The sequence below is a fragment of the Podarcis cretensis genome (assembly GCF_951804945.1).
Source record: "Podarcis cretensis genome assembly, chromosome: 6".
Classification (NCBI taxonomy): domain Eukaryota; kingdom Metazoa; phylum Chordata; class Lepidosauria; order Squamata; family Lacertidae; genus Podarcis; species Podarcis cretensis.
The window spans coordinates 84,005,841-84,029,096 of NC_137175.1; the positions used below are offsets into that span (position 1 = coordinate 84,005,841).

At 45.2% G+C, this 23,256-nt stretch overlaps 1 protein-coding gene across 1 annotated transcript in view; it reads right to left on the reverse strand.

The window, feature by feature from the left end:
• The window catches only part of CRB1 (crumbs cell polarity complex component 1), a 138,590-nt gene extending 115,649 nt beyond the window's left edge, over positions 1-22,941 (reverse strand). Inside the window, exon 1 of the mRNA XM_079981071.1 lies at positions 22,606-22,941. Coding sequence (XP_079837197.1) covers positions 22,606-22,681 — 76 coding nt within the window. The 5' untranslated portion in view covers positions 22,682-22,941. The remainder of the gene's footprint in view (positions 1-22,605) is intronic.
• Positions 22,942-23,256: the final 315 nt, after the last annotated feature.

Sequence of the window (23,256 nt, forward strand, 5' to 3'; positions counted from 1 at the left end):
ACTCTGAAGACTCTAGCCGAAAACAGATATAAAGCTACCAAATGAATTAATAATCCCATTTCCCTTCCTTAATGCTGAAAATGCACATTTTCATCAAGTCACCACAACCCAGCGCCTCCAACCTTACACAAGCACAGACACTGAATCCCAGAGACTGAACTCCTTTCCCTTTGCACTCCATACAAGTTATTAGCGTATGCGTGTTTGCGAGATGGCTGGTGGCTCAACTGTCTTTGCCTATACTGTAAAGGTAAAGGTAAAGGGACCCCTGACCATTAGGTCCAATCGTGACCGACTCTGGGGTTGCGGCGCTCATCTTGCTTCATTGGCCGAGGGAGCCGGCGTACAGCTTCTGGGTCATGTGGCCAGCATGACTAAGCCGCTTCTGGCAAACCAGAGCAGCGCATGGAAACGCCATTTACCTTCCTGCCAGAGCGGTACCTATTTATCTACTTGCACTTTGGCGTGCTTTCGAACTGCTAGGTTGGCAGGAGCAGGGACCGAGCAACGGGAGCACACTCCATTGCGGGGATTTGAACTGCCGACCTTCCGATTGGCAAGTCCTAGGCTCTGTGGTTTAACCCACTGTGCCACCCACATCCCTACCTATACTGAGCATCTGTTAAATTTCTGACCCAAAGAAAAATCTAGGTAACTGAGAAGGACTGAAATTGAGGGGCGGGGGGAAATACAAACAAATCCATGTCAGAAAGGCAAAAAGTAGTAGTAGTAGTTATTCCTTCCTTTTCTCAAAAGGCTAATGACGAAGTGGACCACAAAATGAAAACAAACAAGCCTTTTGGTTATGCCCTGCGATGATCCACAAACGGCACAGCTATAAAAACCCCAAGACCCTGAATATGGAATGTATTTACTCCAGGCCTGTTTTCGAAGCATGCTAGCATGTTTCCAGGGAAACCATGTGTGTGGCTTATTGCCTTGAATGGAGACGGTTGCCGTGGAAACCAACAAAAACAACAGCAATCGCAACCAAAGGAAGAAGCTGTTCCAGTTTCCAAAAGAGAGAGCCAATTACTATTACTATTATTTTTCTAACGGACCCAACTCGGCAAAGACAAAGAAGCAACACATTTTTGCGGACGCAAACAAAAACAAAGCAAAACAAACACCCTATAGCTACTGTAGATATTAGGAGCAAGCGAAAAAGCTTTTGCAAATGTCTAGGAAGCTGTTTAACAGATGAAAGAGAGCTGGGACCCAATTTCAGAGCTGATTATCAAAGCGGTTTCCCTTTTGCTATTCTGCTCCTATATTAAATTGCTGCACTGCTTAAACAGGATGAGCATTAAGGCTTGTTTTCGGTCACAGCTACTCTGTGGGCATCCACACACCTTACAGGTACGTCAGCACCAGTAACAGACAGGTGACAGCACACACAGCGACAGCATGACAGGTGTCACCAGAACACAGCCACACACTTGATCCTCCTTGGCTTGCAACACCCCCATGTGCTTGTTCAGAAGACCACCTGCATGGAAGGGTGCTTCCTTAACTCTCACTGAGCAGTGGAACTGAAGGCAAGCAGGAGCAACAGCAGAATGTGTGGCAATCATTGTCTCTGTGTGTGGGGGTGTCCAGTAATAATAATAATAATAATAATTTATTATTTATACCCCGCCCATCTGTCTGAGTTACCCCAGCCACTCTGGGCGGCTCCCAATCAAGTATGAAAAGCAATACAGTGTTAAATATTAAAAACTTCCCTGAACAGGGCTGCCTTCAGATGTCTTTTAAAGATAGGGCAGCTGCTTATTTCCTTCACATCTGAAGGGAGGGTGTTCCACAGGGCAGGCGCCACTACCAAGAAGGCTCTCTGCCTGGTTCCCTGTAACCTTACTTCTCGCAATGAGGGAACCGCCAGAAGGCCCTCGGCGCTGGATCTCAGTGTCCGGGCTGAACGATGGGGTTGGAGACGCTCCTTCAGGTATACTGGGCCGAGGCCGTTTAGGGCTTTAAAGTCAGCACCAACACTTTGAATTGTGCTCGGAAACATGCTGGGAGCCAATGCAGATCTCTCAAAACCGGTGTTATGTGGTCCCGACGGCCACTCCCAGTCACCAGTCTAGTTGCCGCATTCTGGATTAATTGCAATTTCTGGGTCACCTTCAAAGGTAGCCCCACATAGAGCATGTTGCAGTCGTCCAAGCGGGAGATAACTAGAGCATGCACCACTCTGGCAAGACAGTCCACGGGCAGGTAGGGTCTTAGCCTGCGTACCAGGTGGAGCTGGTAGACAGCTGCCCTGGACACAGAATTAACCTGCGCCTCCATGGACAGCTGTGAGTCCAAAATGACTCCCAGGCTGCGCACCTGGTCCTTTAGGGGCACAGTTACCCTATTCAGGACCAGGGAATCCCCCCACTCCCGCCTCGCCCCCTGTCCCCCAAAAACAGTACTTCTGTCTTGTCAGGATTCAACCTCAGGATTCAGTAGAAATTTTTAACATGGGCCCCCTGCCACTTCAATTCCACAATCCCATCCCACCCAAGAAAAAATCCTGAAGTTACATTTTCTACATTTATGAATGGGTATACAAAGCAACTCTGTTTAAGCACCAAAAGGGGGGGGGTTGATAGTGACCCCCAAAATGGACAGTAAAATGCTTCAGATCAGGCACATGAAATCTGATGCCCTAAAGACCAGTGCATGCCAAACTTCAGATAGCTGAGTCACTGTCAGCACCCACTATTAAAAAAAAGGAAAGAAAAAGAAAATTGATTTAAGAGTCTATTAGAATTACTGCAAAGAGCCTTTTATGGCGATTGAGATAACTCAGTCAGGTAATATGAAATCACAGCTTATCAGCGTCTTCGTCTCTAGAAGACTGTAAGTCTAACCCTGGGAAAACTCCCAACCTCTAATGATGAAGATGCGATTATAATAACAAGTTTAGAGATGTGGCTGAAATGAACAGATTAACAAAGAACAACAACAACAAAAATCCATAGCAATGAGGGTTTGCAATGGTCAATGCAGCAGACAACCCCTTATTTGTTGTTTAGTTTTAAATTTTACAAAAGAAGAAAAATCCCCTGAGATGAGTTTCTCCCTGTGTTTTTATCCTGGGGTATACTTTTTGATCTGGAGGAAACAGTGAATTTTGCAGAGGTGCAGCAGGGAATTTACTCTACAAATGGGTACTTTGAGACTACGAGAACTTTTAAGTGTTTAATTTATTTATTTATCCTTGAATACCAACTCTCGTAGCACACAGTTTAAGGAGTTGCTGCTTTATGATTAAGAAGCATTGAGCATCCAGTCCTAAAATCCACCACAGGTTTTCCTTTTGCTTGTTGCAGGTGGAATGGGTGAAGAAATGAAGTTCATGCTAGTATAATGTAATTAGATGCATCCTCTAATTAATCTCTTTATCTCATTAAGAGCATTCAGTTAGCTACCTTGGATTTTCACTGCTGCAGGGCTAACCCTAGGTAAATCCCAGATTATGTATCCTAACAGGTGTTATCTTAGAAATGAGTATCACTGTCTTGTAGTAAGGTTAAGGCTTACTGGGAAATGACATACAATGAAATGAAAAGGATGTTTAAAATAACGTTTATTTTTTAAAAAAAAAAACCCCAGAAGCCTTTCTCTTGGGAATTATAGGGATAGAGCTACCTAAATTGTATAGAAATTTATTCATGTATGCAACTACAGCGGCATGAATGTTACTTGCCCCAAATTGGAAAGAAACAGAAGTCCCAGCAAAGGAAGAATGGATACAAAAACTTAGGGAATATGCAGAAATGGTGAAACTTACTGGAAGAATAAGAAATCAAGACAACAAACTTTTAATAAAAGTATGGAAATGGTTTATTGAACATTTACAGACAAACTGTAAACGGATAAAAACACTGGCAGGGTTATTGTAATAACCTGCAGCTACGTAAGAGTATATAGTTAAAAAAGTTAAATAAATGAGTTAATTAAATTAATCTGGATATGCCGAAGATATTAAAAATAAATTTAAGGAACCGCAGAAAGAGGGGGAAGGAAGTCAAGTTTTAAAATGTTATAATGACTGTAAAAATCAGTGAAATGTATATATCTGAAAAGTACAAATAAAATTTAAGAAAGAAATGAGTATTATCATTATGTCTGTGCAAGTGCTTCTCATGCACCATTTGCCAAGGCATGTCATAACAAACTGCAGACTGGAAGCACAGTTCACCTCCAGTAAGTGGCCCAATAGCCTACTTAGATACAGGGTGGTCCAACTTTTCATACCATGTGGGTTGAAAGAGCACTGTCCCGGACCCCTGGCCTCCCTGGCGGGAAGTCAGTATGCAAAGTCCCCAGTCCAGAGTCAATCCATGTGTCCAAAGTCCATAGATCTTGGAGCATCCAAGGTCCATCAACATGGGCAGTTGAGCAGACCCAGCACCTCAGCTCTGCTGCCCTTTTATACTTTGCATGCTGATTGCGGCATCTGGGCTGGATGAGGCAGGTGACCCTCGCCTGCTCCAAGCCTACTCCAGCTATCACATCCCTCCTCCCAGAGCTAGCAAGCTCCACCTGGCCAGCTAGGAAGCTGGGCTGTGGGCCCTTGACTGCCTCAGCCTCCTATTGCGCCACTCCCACTGCTCCCTATGCCTGCCATGTTCGTGGGGACAGGGGCGTCTCTGGTGATGGGTTCTGCTGCTTTGGCTCCTCTGCACTGACCCCTGTCTCCTTGTCATCTTCCATCACCCCACGAGGAAAGTTTGCATGAAAATGCATATATTAGCATAATAAACAACATAAAAATTCATTATATTAGGGGAAATTGCTTGCCAAAATGTGTATACATTTATATCCGGACCCTGAGATAATCTTCTGAGGCCCTTCTTCATGTGCCTCCTCCTTGAGAGGTCCGGAGGGTGGCAACACGACAATGGGCCTTCTCTGCAGTGGCTCCCCATCTGTGGAATGCTCTTTCCAGGAAAGTTCGCCTGGCACCTTCATTATACACCTTTAGGCACCAGGCAAAAACGTTTCTTTTTAACCAGGCCTTTGGTTGATCTTATTGACATCCTATACCCTTTTAAAATGTGGCTCTTTTTGGGGGGGGGGCTGTTATTGGGTTGTTGTTTTTATTCTGATTATATATGTTGTGATCTTTTCTCTGATCCGCCCTGAGACCTCTGGGTATAGGGCGGTATATAAACTCAATAAATAATAATATAATAGGCAAAATTGCATATCGAACTGTATGAGGAGAAATGTGACGAACATGCTGATGAATTTCCAAGGGGACTACTTTTAGACACAAGCGGATGCAGAAACATGGTAGCCAGAATTTAAGCTTGGAAGAATGAGTAACTTTGCAGCTGGCAGCCAGCCCCAAACTAATCCCTCCATCTCCTAGCACTATGTAGAAATTTCAGGCTAAGCCCTGAGAGTACAGTGGTGCCTCAGGTTACAGACGCTTCAGGTTACAGACTCTGCTAACCCAGAAATTTATTATTATTATTATTATTATTATTATTATTATTATTATTACCTCGGGTTAAGAACTTTGCTTCAGGATGAGAACAGAAGTCGTGCGATGGCAGCGGGAGGCCCCATTAGCTAAAATGGTGCTTCAGGTTAAGAACAGTTTCAGGTTAAGAACGGACCTCCAGAACGAATTAAGTTCTTAACCCGAGGTACCACTGTATATGAATTAAGGACTGCCTAGCCATCAAATTAAGGGACGCAGGTGGCGCTGTGGGTTAAAGCCTCAGCGCCTAGGACTTGCCGATCAAAAGGTCGGCGGTTCGAATCCCTGCGGCGGGGTGCGCTCCCGCTGCTCGGTCCCAGCGCCTGCCAACCTAGCAGTTCGAAAGCACCTCCGGGTGCAAGTAGATAAATAGGGACCGCTTACCAGCGGGAAGGTAAACGGCGTTTCCGTGTGCGGCTCTGGCTCGCCAGAGCAGTGATGTCACGCTGGCAATGTGACCCGGAAGTGTCTCCGGACAGCGCTGGCCCCTGGCCTCTTAAGTGAGATGGGCGCACAACCCCAGAGTCTGTCAAGACTGGCCCGTACGGGCAGGGGTACCTTTACCTTTACCTTTTAGCCATCAAATTAGCCTTCTGCCATACAGCACACTATGGCAGATGAATGTACTATGTACATTTGTCCTGAGGAGGAAGGAAAAATTATTGACTGGTCCCGCCAGAGAGCTGCAATCCCACACAATTAAGACTGAAATCTACTTAGTGAAATCAATACATTTAACTGCTCCTGTTGGTTTGCCGCTTAGGTCATAGTACACAGCACTGGACAAGCTATGGTCTTCCATTTTCTTCTTTTTGACAAATAATGTGAATTTGAAGCCATCCCACCCACTCGCTGCACCTAAGGATTTCTTTCCACAGCAGCTGTGAAGCCAACTGGCCCCTGCAGCCCATAGCCCATCCATTGCGAGTCCTCTAGAAATTGTTACCACTGACCAGCCATCACAAATATGGGCCCTCTATCAACAGCACAACTGGGAGCTGTGAAGCTGAACTGAGGTGATAATAAGATTGGGGAAAAGGTGGGGGGGTCGGGGGCAGCTCTAGACATTTTTGCTGCCTAGGGCACAGCAGCACACTGCACTTCCACCTTCCCTCAAGTCATGGTTTTTGGTATTCAACACTGCTCAAGTTATTTTGGCACCTGAGGCAAAAAAAATCCACATGGGCCTCTTTGGTTTCCAACAATAATTAATAAATACTGTATTTTTCGCCCTATAAGGCGCACTGGCCCATAGGACGCACCTCGTTTTTTGGGGGGGAAATGAATAAAAAATATTATTCCCCCCCCCCCAGCCACAGGGCTGGGGCGGGGAAAGCCCGAGCTTCTCCTGACCCCAGCCCACAGAACAGGCTGGCGCCTCAAGCCTTGCACGCCCGGCGGGACCTCCCGCCAGGCGCGCAAGGCTTGCGGACACCTGCCCGAAGCACGGGGCGTCCTCCGGAGGGCGCCACGTACTTGAGGCTGCAGGCTGCCGCCCCAAGCTTCACGCGCCCAGTGGGACCTCCCGCCGGGCATGCAAGGCTTGCGGATAGCTTCCTGAAGCCTGGGGAGCGAGAGGGGTCAGTGTGCACCGACCCCTCTTGCTCTCCAGGCTTCAGTGAAAGCCTGCATTCGCCCCATAGGACGCACACACATTTCCCCTTCATTTTTGGAGGGAGAAAAGTGCGTCCTATAGGGCGAAAAATACGGTAACTTTTTTCCTGCCATTTCATTACACTAGGATAGTTTGCTGCATGAGGCAGCTGCCTAATTGTAGAGATTGCATGCCACTAGTGAGATTAAAGGTTTATGATCTGAAATTGTATGTGTGTAGTTGTGAGGGAGATGGAAACATGCCACAGTTGCACCCAATAGTCATAGCAATATGTGCAAGAATCAGTAGGTTTATTTTCTAAAAAAATTGTCCCTCCCGCTTGTGCATCTACTGCTACTGTGTGCCTTTCTAAAAACAGTTGGCACGAAAATTTGCACAACCACTGCTCTGAATTATTGTACAAGGTGTGAGCAGAAAGTTCGGTGAGTGGTCACAGAAATCAGACATCGAGAAATATTTGAACATAGCACCTTACAGGCCTTCAAAGCAGGCCCCCTCTGTTACAATGCACTGTTGACAACGTTTGTACAACTGTTGGAAACTTCTGGAGAAGTCCTCTTTTCGTACTGCTTTCAGTTCCCTTGTCACAGCAGCTTGGATGTGCGAAATGTTGGGAAATCTGTGCCCTTTCAGTGCAGATTTCAGTTTTGGAAAAAGAAAGAAATCCAGTGGGGCCTGATGGGGTGAATATGGAGGGTGGGACAACGCAGTAACCTCAGTAACGATTTCACACGGAATATGCAATTCTTCCGCCATCATTCGGACGGACAAACGCCAATCAATAACTCACGAACTCTGTTGACATTTGCCGACGGTCTGCTTGTCGACAGTCTGCCAGGCCAAGGGTCATCTTCAATGGTTTGCCGCACTTCACGGAAATGCTTAAACCACTCACACACTGTCTTTTGAGTTACAGCTTCATCTCCACACACAATTGTGAGCATTTCGTGGGTTTCCGACGCCAGTTTACCCAAATTGCAACAGAATTTCATATTGACTCTCTGCTCCATTTTCTATCACAACCCACGGCACTATTAACAGCTACTAAACACTACTGCATGAACAAATCTATCAACAAATGCCTATTAACAAATGCTGAAACATGTGCACATATGTTAGCTGAGATACGGACAAACGCCTCCGGTGAATCCGGCAGTTCCCATTATCGCATACAGGGATGATTCACCCTACTTTCTGGTCACACCTTGTATGTACAGTGGTACCTCGGGTTACATACGCTTCAGGTTACAGACTCCGCTAACCCAGAAATAGTGCTTCAGGTTAAGAACTTTGCTTCAGGATGAGAACAGAAATCGGGCTCCAGCAGCGTGGCAGCAGCAGGAGGCCCCATTAGCTAAAGTGGTGCTTCAGGTTAAGAACAGCTTCAGGTTAAGAACGGACCTCCGGAACGAATTAAGTACTTAACCTGAGGTACCACTGTATCTGTATGAATGAGAACATAAAATAGCCCCCATGTCAATGCCTTTCGCACTGGGGTCCTCATCCTGTCACAAGAGACATTAGAACCGTCTGCCCTGTGAGCAGGAGAGGAAGAAGAACCAAACTGTCAGCATCACAACCCCTTTAAATAGTCTTCAAAAAAACCTGCTTCAATAATACTTTGCTGCTAACCATTTTAAGCCACTCTGGCAGCCTTGTCAGCTTAAGAGCAGGGTAAGAATGCTTAAAATAAATAACTCTGCTCTGTTCCAGCGGAATGGTATATTAAGCAGCAGGCATTAAGCTTCGAGAATGGATTTTTGATTAAAGCACCCTATTAAGGTAAATCATTTTAATTTTTTTTTTCCAGCCGGTGCAGGAAAAATGAATATGGCCATAACAGAGCCTCTTCTCTGGTAACTGTTGCTTTCCTTGAGCTCAGACAAACCTCCACAGCTGGTTCACTTTTTAAAAACAGCAGCAACAGACTGCTGTGCTAGATGGCAGATACCACTGGATTTCATTGGCACAATGGATTTCATTGGCACAATATTTATTTATCTGATGGATGGATTAATTAAAGAGCATTTGTTGTTTTGTTGTTGTTGTTTAGTCGTTTAGTCATGTCCGACTCTTCGTGACCCCATGGACCAGAAGCACGCCAGGCACTCCTGTCTTCCACTGCCTCCCACAGTTTGGTCAAACGCATGCTGGTAGCTTCGAGAACACTGTCCAACCATCTCGTCCTCTGTCGTCCCCTTCTCCTTGTGCCCTCAATCTTTCCCAACATCAGGGTCTTTTCCAGGGAGTCTTCTCTTCTCATGAGGTGGCCAAAGTATTGGAGTCTCAGCTTCAGGATCTGTCCTTCCAGTGAGCACTCAGGGCTGATTTCCTTAAGAATGGAAAGGTTTGATCTTCTTGCAGTCCATGGGACTCTCAAGCGTCTCCTCCAGCACCATAATTAAAAAAAAAAAAGAGCATTTATATACCGCTTAATAGTTTGGAATTCTCCAAGTAGTGTGAAGTTGGAAGCTTCTGAGTTCCATATTACATGCTCTTCTGCTCTCTATATTTTGAATCAAGCTCCAAATTTCTTGGCACTCCTTTAATGCCCTTACAGTTCAGCTCGACCACAGAAAAGATAAGTCATCTGTCATCTTCCACCAGTGCAGTATGTGTGACATACATAGGGTTCCTCTCTATACCTTGGCAGTGCTGAGAATTGAAGCAAAATCTATTTCAGCTAATTGATGTGGTGGTGATGTTTTAATTTGATGGCATATTTGGATTTTATTCTGTTTGTTGTTTCTAAGTATTATTATTATTATTATTATTATTATTATTATTATGGCATTAAAGCTTGTTAAGTGCAGTTAAAAAGGGCACTAATTTTGGTGCCCAATAGTTTTGGGTAGAACCATACGAAAGTAAGTTCCAGTTTATTAGTGTGCTCAATGTGTATTGGGCAAAAGTGTGAGAGGGAGGGTTCTCAGAGGTTGGAGAGGTTGCACGTTCCCCATGCTCCACCGCTGTTCTTGCCCCAGTCATGAGCTCTTCCTCCTTCCCTCTCCAACTGCAAACTCCTCCCACAAATATTTCCCTGTGTGCTGCATTTAAACTTCACAAAACCCTCTGGTAGAAAAATTTTTCAAAATCTAAATGTGGTGGCCTTGCAAGGTATGAGGAGGGGAGTCTGCAGGCTAGAAAACGAAGCTCTGTGGACCACGTTCGGTCTACAAGCTGTCTGTTTCTCACCCCAATATATAGCAGAGGTGGCAGTGTGTGAGGGGAGATTACTTTCCAGTTGTTTGCCAAGGTGAATTTTCAGGCTGTTTCCCTCTGATAGCACTGCTTGGTAAGCAGAGTACCTGATACGTTTTGCAAGAGAGAAGAGGATCTGTACCAGTTAAAACTGAGCTAAGTGGAACAGGCAGGAGATATGTCTTGGGCTAGATCAGACAATATCTCTTCCTAGACTTGAGAGGAGAAGGGGGAAATACTGGGGAATGTAGCTCTGTTTCTCCCAGAGCCTTTCTTCTCCTAGATTCTTCCAAAGTGATGTGGCTTATAGTGCTACTGTGAGAGAATGAGGTGATGGTACAGAAGCAGAAAGCAAGAACTGGTGTTTCCTCCCATTAGAGTTCTGAGAACAATCCATTGATTCTGAGTGCCTGCAAGCAGGATTCCAAACTGATAACCTGGAGCCAACCAACATCTGCAAAACAATCATATGAAGCTGCCTTATGCTGATTCAGAACATTGGTCCACCTCATTGAGTAGGGACACAGGAAACTGCCTTATACTGACTCAGCCTATGGGTCCATCTAGCTGCTGTATTGTCTAAGCTGGCATCTCCAGGGCTTCAGGCAAGAACCTACTTAGAGACACCAGTGATTGAAACATGGACCTTCTGCCAGCAAGGCAGATTCTCTCCCATCTAGCTATGGTCTCACAGTACTGTCTCTACTTCCTCTGTCATCATTTCTCCAATAGCTCAGGCTAAACACTTTCTCAGCCCTATTAATACAAGATGTTTTTAACTGGAGGTGCCAGGCCTTGAATATAGGACTACTGCAATGTGTTCTACGCAGTGGCAAAGGAAGGGCGTGTGACATTAACATATGAGAGTGCTGGAGGTGAAATAGTTAAACAGGTTACCCAATCAGAACCCAGGGGGGTGGAGTCAGAGGGACTATAAAACCAGCTCTGGGAGGGGCAAAGGGGGAGTTCGTTGGGAGTTGGTTGGTTGGTTGGTTGGATGGAGTGGGAGTGAATTGGGATAGAATCTGTGGGTAGGTTGAGTTAGTGTAGCAAAATAAGCTGAGTCAGGAACAGTTAGGAGCTATGAAGACAAGGAAATAACTGAGAGGTGGTTTAGTGAGTGAGAGCAGGTAGCAGAAGTTATAGGTCTGGAGAGGCACCCCATGATTGTAATTGACCGATACCGTTTATAAAACCAGACGCTTGTTAAACTGCAATAAAAAAACAGAAGTTTATGTTCCAATTTAACCCTGACTGGACTCAGTATTGTACCAGGTAGGGCCTGGGTGGTGGCAGCAAGAAATAAAGTAGTTGCACAGGGATCAATAGACGGTGAAACGTCCGGGCACCCTGTGTAATCGCCACAGGGGGGGGTGCGGAGGGTGCAGGCCGCCCCAGGTGTCATCGCTGAGGGGGTGACAAAAAGGCAAAAAAAAAAATGAGTTTAAAATAATGATAATAAAGTTGGGCTCACAAAACTTTTTAGTTCAGTCAACAAACGTAACGAAACACGGCTGGCACTGGGTGCCACACCGCGGGGCCTGCAGCGTGCCCGAGCCACGCATCTCTCCTGGGAGTGACATGGTGGTTTGGGTGCCTGCAGGTTCCACGCTGCCTGAAACAGCAGTGTGGGACTTGCATCTGACCTCCGCCTCTCCCTCAGCCGCCCTACAGCTGAGGGGGAGACGGCGGAGAGGCTCCTTGCAGTGCGCTGTGCCCCGCCCCCATGGGTGGCTCGCCCCGCCACCAGCTGCAGGATGCGCACGCCGCACCTGACACCCAAGCAGCTAGCTATGCCACTGGCTCTATGTGGAGCCAGAGGTGACCCAGAAACTGTAACTAAACCAGAATGCGGCAGCTAGACTGGTGACTGGGAGTGGCCGCCAAGACCATATAACACCGGCCCTGAAAGACCAACATTGGCTCCCGATACGTTTCTTACAAAAACAGGAGTAGTGGAAAGATATTTAGAATGGTGCACAATATCAGGAGTGCCCAATGCAGCTTCACTCCAGGGCACTGTGGGAAATTTAAATGGCAGCTCGCACTAAGACCAGTGGCGTAGCGTGGGTTATCAGCACCCGGGGCAAGGCAAGTAATTTGCGCCCCCTAACCCATGGATTTGCGCCCCCTAACCCGTGGATTTGCGCCCCCTAACCCGTGGATTTCCCTAACCCCCAGATGTTGCGCCCGGTGCGGCCGGCCCCCCCTGCACCCCCCACACTACGCCACTGACTAAGACCCTTCCATTTGAGTTTCCCATAATGACCTGACTGTGACACCATATTGGGTGTTCTAGGAATGTTTAAAATTGCAACCTGTAGCCCACTGTGTGCAGGGCAGGCATTATCACTGGTTCACAGATTGAATAATGATCCTTGTTGTTAGCCCCAGAAAACACCGGGCCTCAGCAGCTTACTTGGCCGAGCTGTTTCTTGGCACCTGTTGAGCCCACCTCCTCTATAGTTTCCTTCTTTCTGTTCAAAAGAGCACTGCGTTCCGAATCATAGCAGAAGCAAGGTAGGCAACTGGAGCCTTTGATAAAGCTGTGCTTGACTTTTTCACTGCCCCATGTTTTAATTAAGTACGATTAGCAAAATGTCATGTGGAAGTCTAGCCGGGGAACTGGAAATAAAATTCACCACCGGGAGCGCCAAGTGAAAAATGGGTTCTGCGAGGCAGCATGGCACTCAGAGCCCAGAGCCTGCCAGCCCCAAACCTTAGCAAGGGGAAACATTTGCTTTCTAAAAAGAGTTCACCTAAGAAGCAGAACTAATTAGAAAAGATTAGCATAAATGAAGCATGTAATGGCTGGAATGTGGCGGGAGCAGAGAAGCAAAAGGCTGATGAGTGACCCTGACATTTGGGGAAACTTCTTAGAAAACTTGGGTGCTGCTTTCTGTACAACGAATGACTGACTGAATGCTCCTGTGCAAATCTGACTGGATACATATACAGTGGTACCTCAGTTTAAGTTCTTAATTCGTTCCGGAAGTCCGTACTTAACCTGAAACTGTTCTTAACCTGAAGCACCACTTTAGCTAATGGGGCCTCCTGCTGCTGCTGCGCCGCCAGAGCACGATTTCTGTTCTCATCCTGAAGCAAAGTTCTTAACCTGAAGCACTATTTCTGGGTTAGCGGAGTCTGTAACCTGAAGTGTATGTAACCCGAGGTACCACTGTAGAATCAGAGTTGGAAGGGACCCAGAGAGTCATCGGGTCCAACCCCCCTGCAATGCAAGAATCTCAACACGCAGTCCTTAGCCACCGACCTGAATCTAAGAGGATAAGGGACATTTATTTGACCTGCACCAGAACCAGGGGTGACCCCCCCCAAACCAGCTGGGGAAATGGTTGCCGTGGTTTTTAGCACCTCCACAGGCAGCAAACATGGCTGTTGTCAATCCAGCCTCAGGTTCAGGGCTGCCTCAGGTGACCCAGTGACTTACTGTAACAACTTCATGGTGAGTTCCGGCACCTATTTTTCTTGGGGGGGAAAGCACTGGGAAGAATCTACTCATTTACAGGTGGTTCCCCTCTATGCTCTCTGTCCCCCACCTCAGCAGGGCTCACAGTAGCAGAGCTAAGGTTGTGTGGTCTTCTCACTTTGAAATAGACTTATGTGTGTTCCTGATTCCTTCGCCTCCATCTCCTGTCATAGCCAGATGGCAAACTCCTTGGGATATGACTTGCCTTTTGTTTGTGCTACTCTGTTCCATACCATTTCCACGGTTGTTAATGCAGCGCTAAAAGTGGTAACATTCAAGGCACCAGGCATCTTTCAGATGTGACCCAAGTAATAGCGTACAGTGGTACCTCGGGTTACAGACGCTTCAGGTTACAGACTCCGCTAACCCAGAAATAGTACCTCGGGTTAAGAACTTTGCTTCAGGCTGAGAACAGAAATCGTGCGGCGGCGGAGCGGCGGCAGCGGGAGGCTCCATTAGCTAAAGTGGTACCTCAGGTTAAGAACAGTTTCAGGTTAAGAACGGACCTCCAGGATGAATTAAGTTCTTACCTGAGGTAAGGTAAAGTAAAGGTAAAGGGACCCCTGACCACTAGGTCCAATCGTGGCTGACTCTGGGGTTGTGGTGCTCATCTCGCTTTATTGGCCGAGGGAGCCGGCATACAGCTTCCGGGTCATGTGGCCAGCATGACTAAGCCACTTCTGGCAAACCAGAGCAGCGCACGGAAACACCGGTTTCCTTCCCGCTGGAGCGGTACCTATTTATCTACTTGCACTTTGACGTGCTTTCGAACTGCTAGGTTGGCAAGAGCAGGGACTGAGCAACGGGAGCTCACCCCGTCGTGGGGATTCAAACCGCCGACCTGATCGGCAAGTCCTAGGCTCTGCGGTTTAGCCCACAACGCCACCCGCGTCCCTAACCCGAGGTACCACTGTATAAAACTGTAGCTTAGGGAATCTCCATTGTTTCCATTTGGAGCCTTGGGAGGAAATGCACTGTGGTATTTTCTTGGAATTCATAGCCAGGCATGAGAGGAATCTTTGCTATGCTCCTTCCCATTTTACCCCAGCTTTTAAAAACTACGTTTTATTTTTAAAAACACACACACCATAAATAGTAAGGCTAATGGATGAAAACAGCAATCTCATTAAATATCAGCTTGCCAAAGTCTGATTCTTTATCATCTACATATTGGGAATGCTGAAATAAACTGTACTGGGATAATATTAATGTGTGTTTTTTCTGTAAGCACATGAAAGTCCAATAATGTACTTGAGAATCTGTTCTCTAAATTCACGTTAGCTCTACTTCATTCTGCCCAAATATCAGGTTTTTCTTAATTACTCAAAGCTTTGTATATATCTACACTAAGGAAAACTGGTCAAATAAAATGAACCACATATTTAATATGTCCTTTTTTCATAGCTCCCAGGTTAGTGAGACAAGCTTTTCTGTTAAACAGGCCGAGACCCAGGATATATGCTACTGTCACAGTAATGGGTTTGGTTTAAGCAAGAATAAATGTCATTACCTTGCCTGTTTTTTGTCAATTCTCCTAACTGTTGTCTCAGATGATTGTGTGTGTGTGTGTGTGTGTGTGTGCGCGCGCGCGCGCGCTTTTCCAGGTTGGTTTTTCAGGAGCCAGACCTATTGTAAGTGCATAATGTATGCCTGTAGCAACCTCTGAGAATACAATGGAAGAACAGTAGATTACAGAAAGGAAACAGCCAACCCCCTGTGAAGGCACAGGATAAAATTTATCACTTCAAGCTAATTCACCCCCAGAGAAGAAAAGATGTCCAAGGCTGAAGACACAGCAGGCAAATGAGTCTCCTGGATGTCCAATAAGGATAAGTGTGTGTCTTTGTCTGTGTGCATTTGCATGGGTTTGAGGACCTGGCCGGATCCAGCTGGTTGCTTACATGAGCACTTATCCTGGGAGTGCAATTCAATATGCATAAGAAGGATGCCAAGGAAGAGGAGAGATACTGGCAGAAAATATGCACAGGAGGGGATGGGGGACTGGATCAGATTCATAATGTGTGTGTGTGTGTGTGTGTGTGTGAAGGAAATAAGCAGCTACTGTATCTTCTTTTTAAAAGTGTGCATGCACACGAAAGCTCATACCAAGAACTAACTTAGTTGGTCTTTAAGGTGCTACTGGAAGGAATTTTTTTATTTTGTTCTTTTTAAAAGACATCTGAAGGCAGCCCTGTTTAGGGAAGTTTTTAATATTTAATGCTGTGTTGTTTTTAACACTTGATTGGAACTCAGCCAGATGGGTGGGGTATAAATAATAAATTATTATTATTATTATTATTATTATTATTATTATTATTAGGGATGCTGCAGTGGGGCAGTCAGTGGGCCCAACCATTCTCTCCTGCAGTGTACGATTATTTGTTGTGTGAGCTGAATAGGGCTCACGTTTCCTTTCAACCTCCAGTGTAGCCGCTTGAAACAAAACACACACGTGTATGTGCACACAAACGTCTATCCATCTGCCTGCCTATCTGATGTGCAAAAAAGAAACCTATATTATCAACCCTCCAGCACAAATCAAACTCCCCCAATACTATCCTGTCTCTGTAGCTGTACAGGGCACACTGTCCTACTTCAAATAATGGAACAAAAGGAGAATGATAAAAGCATTAGAATTTCTCCAAGTGCTTGATGAAACTGAATGCATTTGGGAAAGCTGCTTTTAAAATGCAAACTGGGGGTTGGTGCTGGCTCCCTGCTGCTCCTGCACTCTGGAACAGCCCCGTCTTGCCTACATGTTCCATGAAATTGAAGCAGACACATGAAATGTTAGGAGACGCGCAGTCCTTATTTTATCAAACAGAAGTAGTTTTAAGCACACACACAGAGTTGAAAAACACACAGGATCGTTAACAGTGACAACAGCACAGAATCTGAATTTCTTTTTTGGTGTGTGTGGGGTGTGTGTTGAGGTGTTGACCAGCCAAAGCCGACCTCATAAACACAATAGGATAATGGAGTTGTCTTTGTGGAAAGAACTGATCTGCGTTGTGTCTTCTTCACACAATTGCTGTCCTGGGATAGCAACATCTAGAATCTGCCCAGTCTCTTATTTGTTTGTGTGTTCAAGAGATGGCCAAGAGTCAAAAGCCAACAGCCAGAAGATCAGTCGCTCTTAACTCTCTAATCTTTCCAAAATGCTAGGGTTAAAATGTTGCTATGTGGAATACTCCTGTTCAGAGTTACAGCCATCTACACCCTTTCCCAGGATACTCAGTTACATGTCATGTGACCCATACCACCCCAAAAAGCTCTAGCCGGAGAGTGTGGCACCCAAAATGGCAACAGAGATCTTGCGTGAAAAAACAGGATGTCTCGTTTTCCGCCCGGGGCAAGTATGTTGATGTTGTGATAAACAAGCGCATCACCCTTATCTTCTTGGAGTGGCAGTGAGAGTCCATTGAGTCGGATGGAAATGTTATTTTATTTGTTCATTTAAGCTGTTTATATAGCACTTGCTTACTGAACGCATGGAGATATGGGCTGCATATGGATACTTTAGAGATCTGGGGAGGACACCGATTGTGAAAACAGTAGTGAGGGACTGCAGTAAGCCGAGTGCCAGTGTGCAAAGGAGAGGGGAGGGTTGTTGCATTAACGCAGGAATAGCTAACATGGTTACCTACAGGTGTCATTGGACTACAGCTCCCATCATCGTTGACCCATTGGCCATGCTGGCTGGGGCTTATGGGAGTTGCAGTCCAACAACTTTAGGAAGGTACCACCATGTTGGCTAACTCTGGTTAATAGCTGAAGAAATAGCGAAAGCTGGGGGGCAGCATTTAAACTCCCATTTTAAAACAAGTAGTTTTTAAATAGTTCATCCCCCCCATAAGGCAGGCAAGATGCTTTAGAGCCAAGAAGAGAGGGGTGGCAATGGTGACTTTTACCACCACCCACTTCTCAGGGACCCAGATATTGCCACAAGTGAATCTCATCAAACCAACGGTTCTAAAGCTGCCCATTTATTTAGTCTGAGCTCCACTTCTGAGGGACCAAATTGTACGTTAGCAGGATGCTGAAATACCGTACCTTCCCGGCCCAAACAAAAGGATGGAGGTGTGAAAAAATGTCATTTGAATGTGTGACCATGAGGGGAGCTATTAATGGAAGAGAAGAGCTGAAATGTCTCAGCTCATTATCTGGGCTTCTTTCCCTGCCGCCCTCACCAATAAATGAAAGGATTGTGGGATCTTTTCCTCCCTGAATTTGAGAGGGTATTCCAGGACACAGTCTGTAACATCTTGCACTGAGAGTAAGAGAGAGAGGGGGGAGAGAGAAGCTCAGCCAGTTTCCCTACAGGAACAGTCCAAGCCTGTTGAATACCCTCTTAGCTGGCTCTTATTCTGCATCCACCTAATGAGGGTCAGCTGAAGCACCAGATTTCTCAAGCACTCATCAACCACACAATACTTGCTGCCTGCTGGCCTGCCTTTCCTGCAAAACTGCTGGTACTGTTCATCTTCCCTTGTAGGCGAGGGGGCTTGTTCAGAAACCACAAATCCCTTTGTAAGCGGAGCTTTTATCCTACTACAATAATTAGACATTAATTAGGAATGTGTAAAGCAGCAGAGACTGTCCCCCCAGAGAAAGAAAAGTCTCTTTTTGTGAGGACAGCAGAGACTACGTCGTGTCCGTTCCTCAAAGAGAAAACCAGGTTCTCAAAAAAATGTGTGACTTTTCTGTTGCTTTACATATTATTTGAGCTGCTGTGCGCAGAAGAGGGAACCACTCAAAAGCAGATCTGTCAACTTTTCCCTTTTCTTGCGAGGAATCCTATTCAGAATAAGGGAATTTCCCTTTAAAAAAGGGAAAATGTTGACAGCTATGCTCAAAAGATGATTCAATAACCCCTTGGGACATTTTAGATTTTTAAAATTCTTGTATTTGTGCCCCGCTGTAAGAATTTGGCCCATACTACATTCGCAGTGCTTCCCCCCCCCCCAGAAAAATAGATGCCAGTGCTCACCATGAAGTTGTTAAATAAGTGACACTTTTTAACAACAACAACAAAAAGAGGGGCCGATATTGCATACCCTTGAAAAAAAAGCACTGTTTGTTTGCATGCTTCACACTAGCTGCTGAAGTTTTCCACAGCATGGATTATCTTTTAGTGCTGGATGGAAGGAAGATTAGGAAAAATTTGTTGGTTACACAGAATTCTTTAGTAAAACAAAACAAAACAGTAGATGAACTAATGTTTAGCTCTAAAATTTGAGAGGAAGATGGTTATTGCCTATGGCAGCCCTACATATGTTTTCAGCCCATAGCTTATTCTCCATTGAGCATAGCCAATGGTCTGGGATGATGGAACTGTAGCTCATCAACTTCTAGAGGGTCTCGCAATCATTTCTGTGAAACAGTCATAGCTGGTCATATCAGTAGTTTCTCTTATTAGGAAAATAGAAGGCTCTACAGCTGGCAATTGCTGGATATATCTGGTGAAGTGGGCTCTTGGCTGAGAAAGCTTTATCTCATGACAATGCATAAGGCACTACAAGGCTCTATGTTTTATTTGCTGCCACAAGCCTAGCATGGGTACACTTCTAGAGTGCATTATTATGGATTCATATTGGGTTTCAATATTTCTTTTGCAGTGTGTGAGCTACCTTGAGGAACTTTTGTGTCAAAAAGAATGGTATCTTGGGAACAATACGTTAATGAAACACGTGTGTCTTCCTACTACTTTCTGAAGCTTGTGTTAAGTCTCCCCAGGGTTCAGCTCCTGATTCAGTTTTCCCAATGGAAAGCCAGACAGCCACAAAGGGCACAATACCGCTGTCTGAAAAGGCTATAGTGCAACCAGAGTCGAACAAAAGTAAACCAGAATATTGCGGTATAAAAAGTTGCCGAAATTCAGCAGAAAGCTACAAGATACGCACTAACTGGAAATGAAACAGGGTGACCACTCCAAAACTTTTGCAGGCACGAACAGCATCGAAAACAGGATTGCAAGGGACTGCCCTGATAGCAGCATGAGCACAAATAATCATGAATATGCAAAAAAGAGAAAGACAACTGGAGCGGCTCATACAATTTGGTCAAAAATAATGGGTTGGATTCTGATGGGAAGCGCAGAAAGCAATGAGGCTAGTGAATGGGAACTTAACCTGGATGCAACCCATTGTTCCCTATTCATATATAAAGGTAAAGGGTAAAGGGACCCCTGACCATTAGGTCAAGTCGTGGCCAACTCTGGGGTTGCAGCGCTCATCTCGCTTTATTGGCTGAGGGAGCCGGCATACAGCTTCCAGGTCATGTGGCCAGCATGACTAAGCTGCTTCTGGCGAACCAGAGCAGCGCACGGAAACGCCGTTTACCTTCCCACCGGAGCAGTACCTATTTATCTACTTGCACTTTGACGTGCTTTCGAACTGCTAGGTTGGCAGAAGCTGGGACTGAACAACGGGAGCTCACCCCATGGTGGGGATTCAAACCGCCAACCTTCTGATTGGCAAGTCCTAGGCTCTGTGGTTTAACCCACAGCGCCACCTGCATCCCAATTCATATATACAATTAACTCTATTTTTGCTCAAGTTGAGCAGGTCCCGTGACAGAACAAGAGTTGCATACATGAAAAGCATGCAACATCTTCTACTGCTCGAGACTCAAAAGTAGAAGTAGGACAGTAGGCTCTTCTTCCATTTCCAAGCGACTCCCTGCAGCCTTCCCATAAATTAGGCCACATTTTATTATTTGGTCCTGTCATCGTTGGCTTTGTCAATGGGATAGTGATTTGAGAGAACACGAACTGGATCTAGTTCATGGGTAGATCTCGGGGGAAGAGTGCAATGGTAGCAATGTTACCATTGCTTTCCCATGCAACATGGTCTGGAGAAAGCTGCCAGTGGGGAAACCTCCTCCTTGATCCTTTTGTTGATGTGGTGGTAAAGTTAGTAGAGTGCCCCTTGCTATGTTAAGTGCATTTCTGCAGTGCAATAATTTAGCCTGTATTACATAAGCGCAAAAGTTTGAGTTGGAAAGTGACGTGTGACTCACTGAGCTTTAGAGGGGACATTTTGATTATGGCAAGAATCCAATGAAACAGAATCACACATATAGTGGAGCTTTGCTTTCTGTTTCACTACAGAAGATTTATCCGTCGAGGACACAAGCCAGCCAACTCACTATGGCTTGTCTTTTCAGGCTGCGTATGCAGTTCTCTTATGCATTCACATGTTCCTTCTCTAGAACCCAATTTAAGATATTGTAATGGGCATGGTCCATTATTTGCCTGCTGAAGGGTATGGTGTGTCTGTGTGCCCACAAGTGTGAGAAGAGACAATGTGCGAGCATGAGAAAGGCAGTAAGTGAATAAGCACGTATCATAGGCAGATGTTGCGTTGCTAAACTTGCCGTTGCTAAGAATTGGGGAAATTCTGAAACATCCAATGCAAAAGACATGGATAAAGTTAGCACAGTCAACAAAACTAAGCAATATTGGATTAAGACATAACAGAAATCTAAATTTATGGCTTAGTTGCAACCTTTTTATAGGGTTTTGGAAGGCTGACATGAACTATTAATAATATTAACCGCTTTGCTATAATTTGTTTCTTTTAAATTAGTATATGCTTTAGTTAAGAGAAACAAGGCATTATTTATGCTACTAAAATTGTGTAATGCATTATCAAATGTATGTTGTAATTTTCAATACGAGATAAATACGAGACAAAAATTGTCCCCCAGGCCAATTTGAGGTTAGCACTGTTCTTCAAACAGTTATCCATAACCGCATGCCTTTTCTAAAGTTTTGTCTTCTGTTGATCGATTTATCTGCCTCATGTTAATAGCTCCCAGTATCGGCACTATAAAACTATGTGGGTAACAACAGTTTTATGCAGGCAGCAACAGAAGGTGACCCAGATTACAAGGCATTGTGTACTAATGCCAAGTCTTCTTGCTTAATGGCAGCTGCTGTAAGCCTGCCTGATTAAGATTCACATTCGGCAGGCAACAAATCACACAGCCCCCTTCAGACAAAAACACAGACACAGAAGAAGCGCGCGCACACACACCAATTGTTGGTTTCAAAACCTGTTCAACAGAGCCTTCCCTTCATAAACACAGATCATCCTCTGCCAGCTGAGCCCACTTTAAATTTCATGTTGTACGTACTGTCATCGTTCTGACAAAATGATGAAAGAAAACCCATTTCGAAAGCTTTTTTCACACCACCCTATAAAGTGGGAGTTTGTTGAAAAGGTTAAAAAAAAGTCATTAATGGACACTTCCTTTCTCCTCCTAATGGAAGGGTTGTATTTACAAGAGAGAGAAAATTAAATGCCCTGTGACATTTTGTGGAAGCTTTTCTCCGAGGTTTCCCTGTCCTCAGACTTCTGTGGCATGGCTTTTAAGCAAACGGCAATTCAAGAGAGCGTCAAATGTCAAAAACAGATGTGATGAACAGATTAATAAGTTGCAATAGAATGCAGGAAAAAAGAAATATATTAACCCACCCATTTAACATTTTAAACCTTGAGCCTTAGCACATAACTAATAACAACAAAGTTCAGCACTGCTGAAGAACACAGGAGTATTTCGGGGGGGGGGTTGTCTTTTGAAATAACCATTTGTTCAAAAATGTTTGTCTTGCTGAGCATCTCAATGTTCTATGGCCCCAAAGCCATCTGTTCTATAAGTTTTCTAAAACTTAGAAAACATATTTTTGACATTTAGGTCTCTCTCCCCCTACCCTGCCTGCCTGCCAACATTTATCATCTTTAGAGATTTCAGCTAGAAGTGTTTTATCTCTTTACCTAGACACAATGACAGAAGAATGACAAAAATAATGCTTACTTTTTAAGTGGACAAGCAGCAAGAAACTGAGGTAGAAGATGAGGAGAGAGTTAGTTTTTGAATGAGTCATATTCATCTTGATGGAGCATCCTTCTTTAAAGTTGCCAGTTATTCCCGGGGCAGGGGTTGAGATGTATTGCTTCCTACTTCTGCCCTAACCGCAGGCTGACAGTCAAGGCACAGGGTCCATTGCATGCCATCTCTGACTCTGCCCTTTGCCAAACGCAGCACCGCAAACCCACCAACCGAGTCCCACTTAAAAGGCATTTGTGCTTGGGAAGATTTTACTCCAGCCGCACTGGGCGATGTCTCAAACCTGGTGCAGACTTCTCCACAAACTGGACTGGAGTCTCTTTTGATTCCCCTGGTTTTGTGAAGAATTCTGCCCACCGGAGAGAAACGGCGCCCCCAAACTGCATGCTGGAACAGGTTTTTTTTTTTTCGAGACTTCCCCACCCACCGCTTCCTCAATGCAAAGCTCCATTCAATTACTGTCCCCCAGGACTCCTCCCCATAGCATAAATAAGAATAATTTTCAACTTTTACACGCAAACATTTGAGCGGCACCATTCAGAGCTCCAAAAACAAGACAAAATAGTGAGGAGATGCTTCAGTTCACTGCTCCAGGCTTTCGGCTATGAAGTCCTTCAA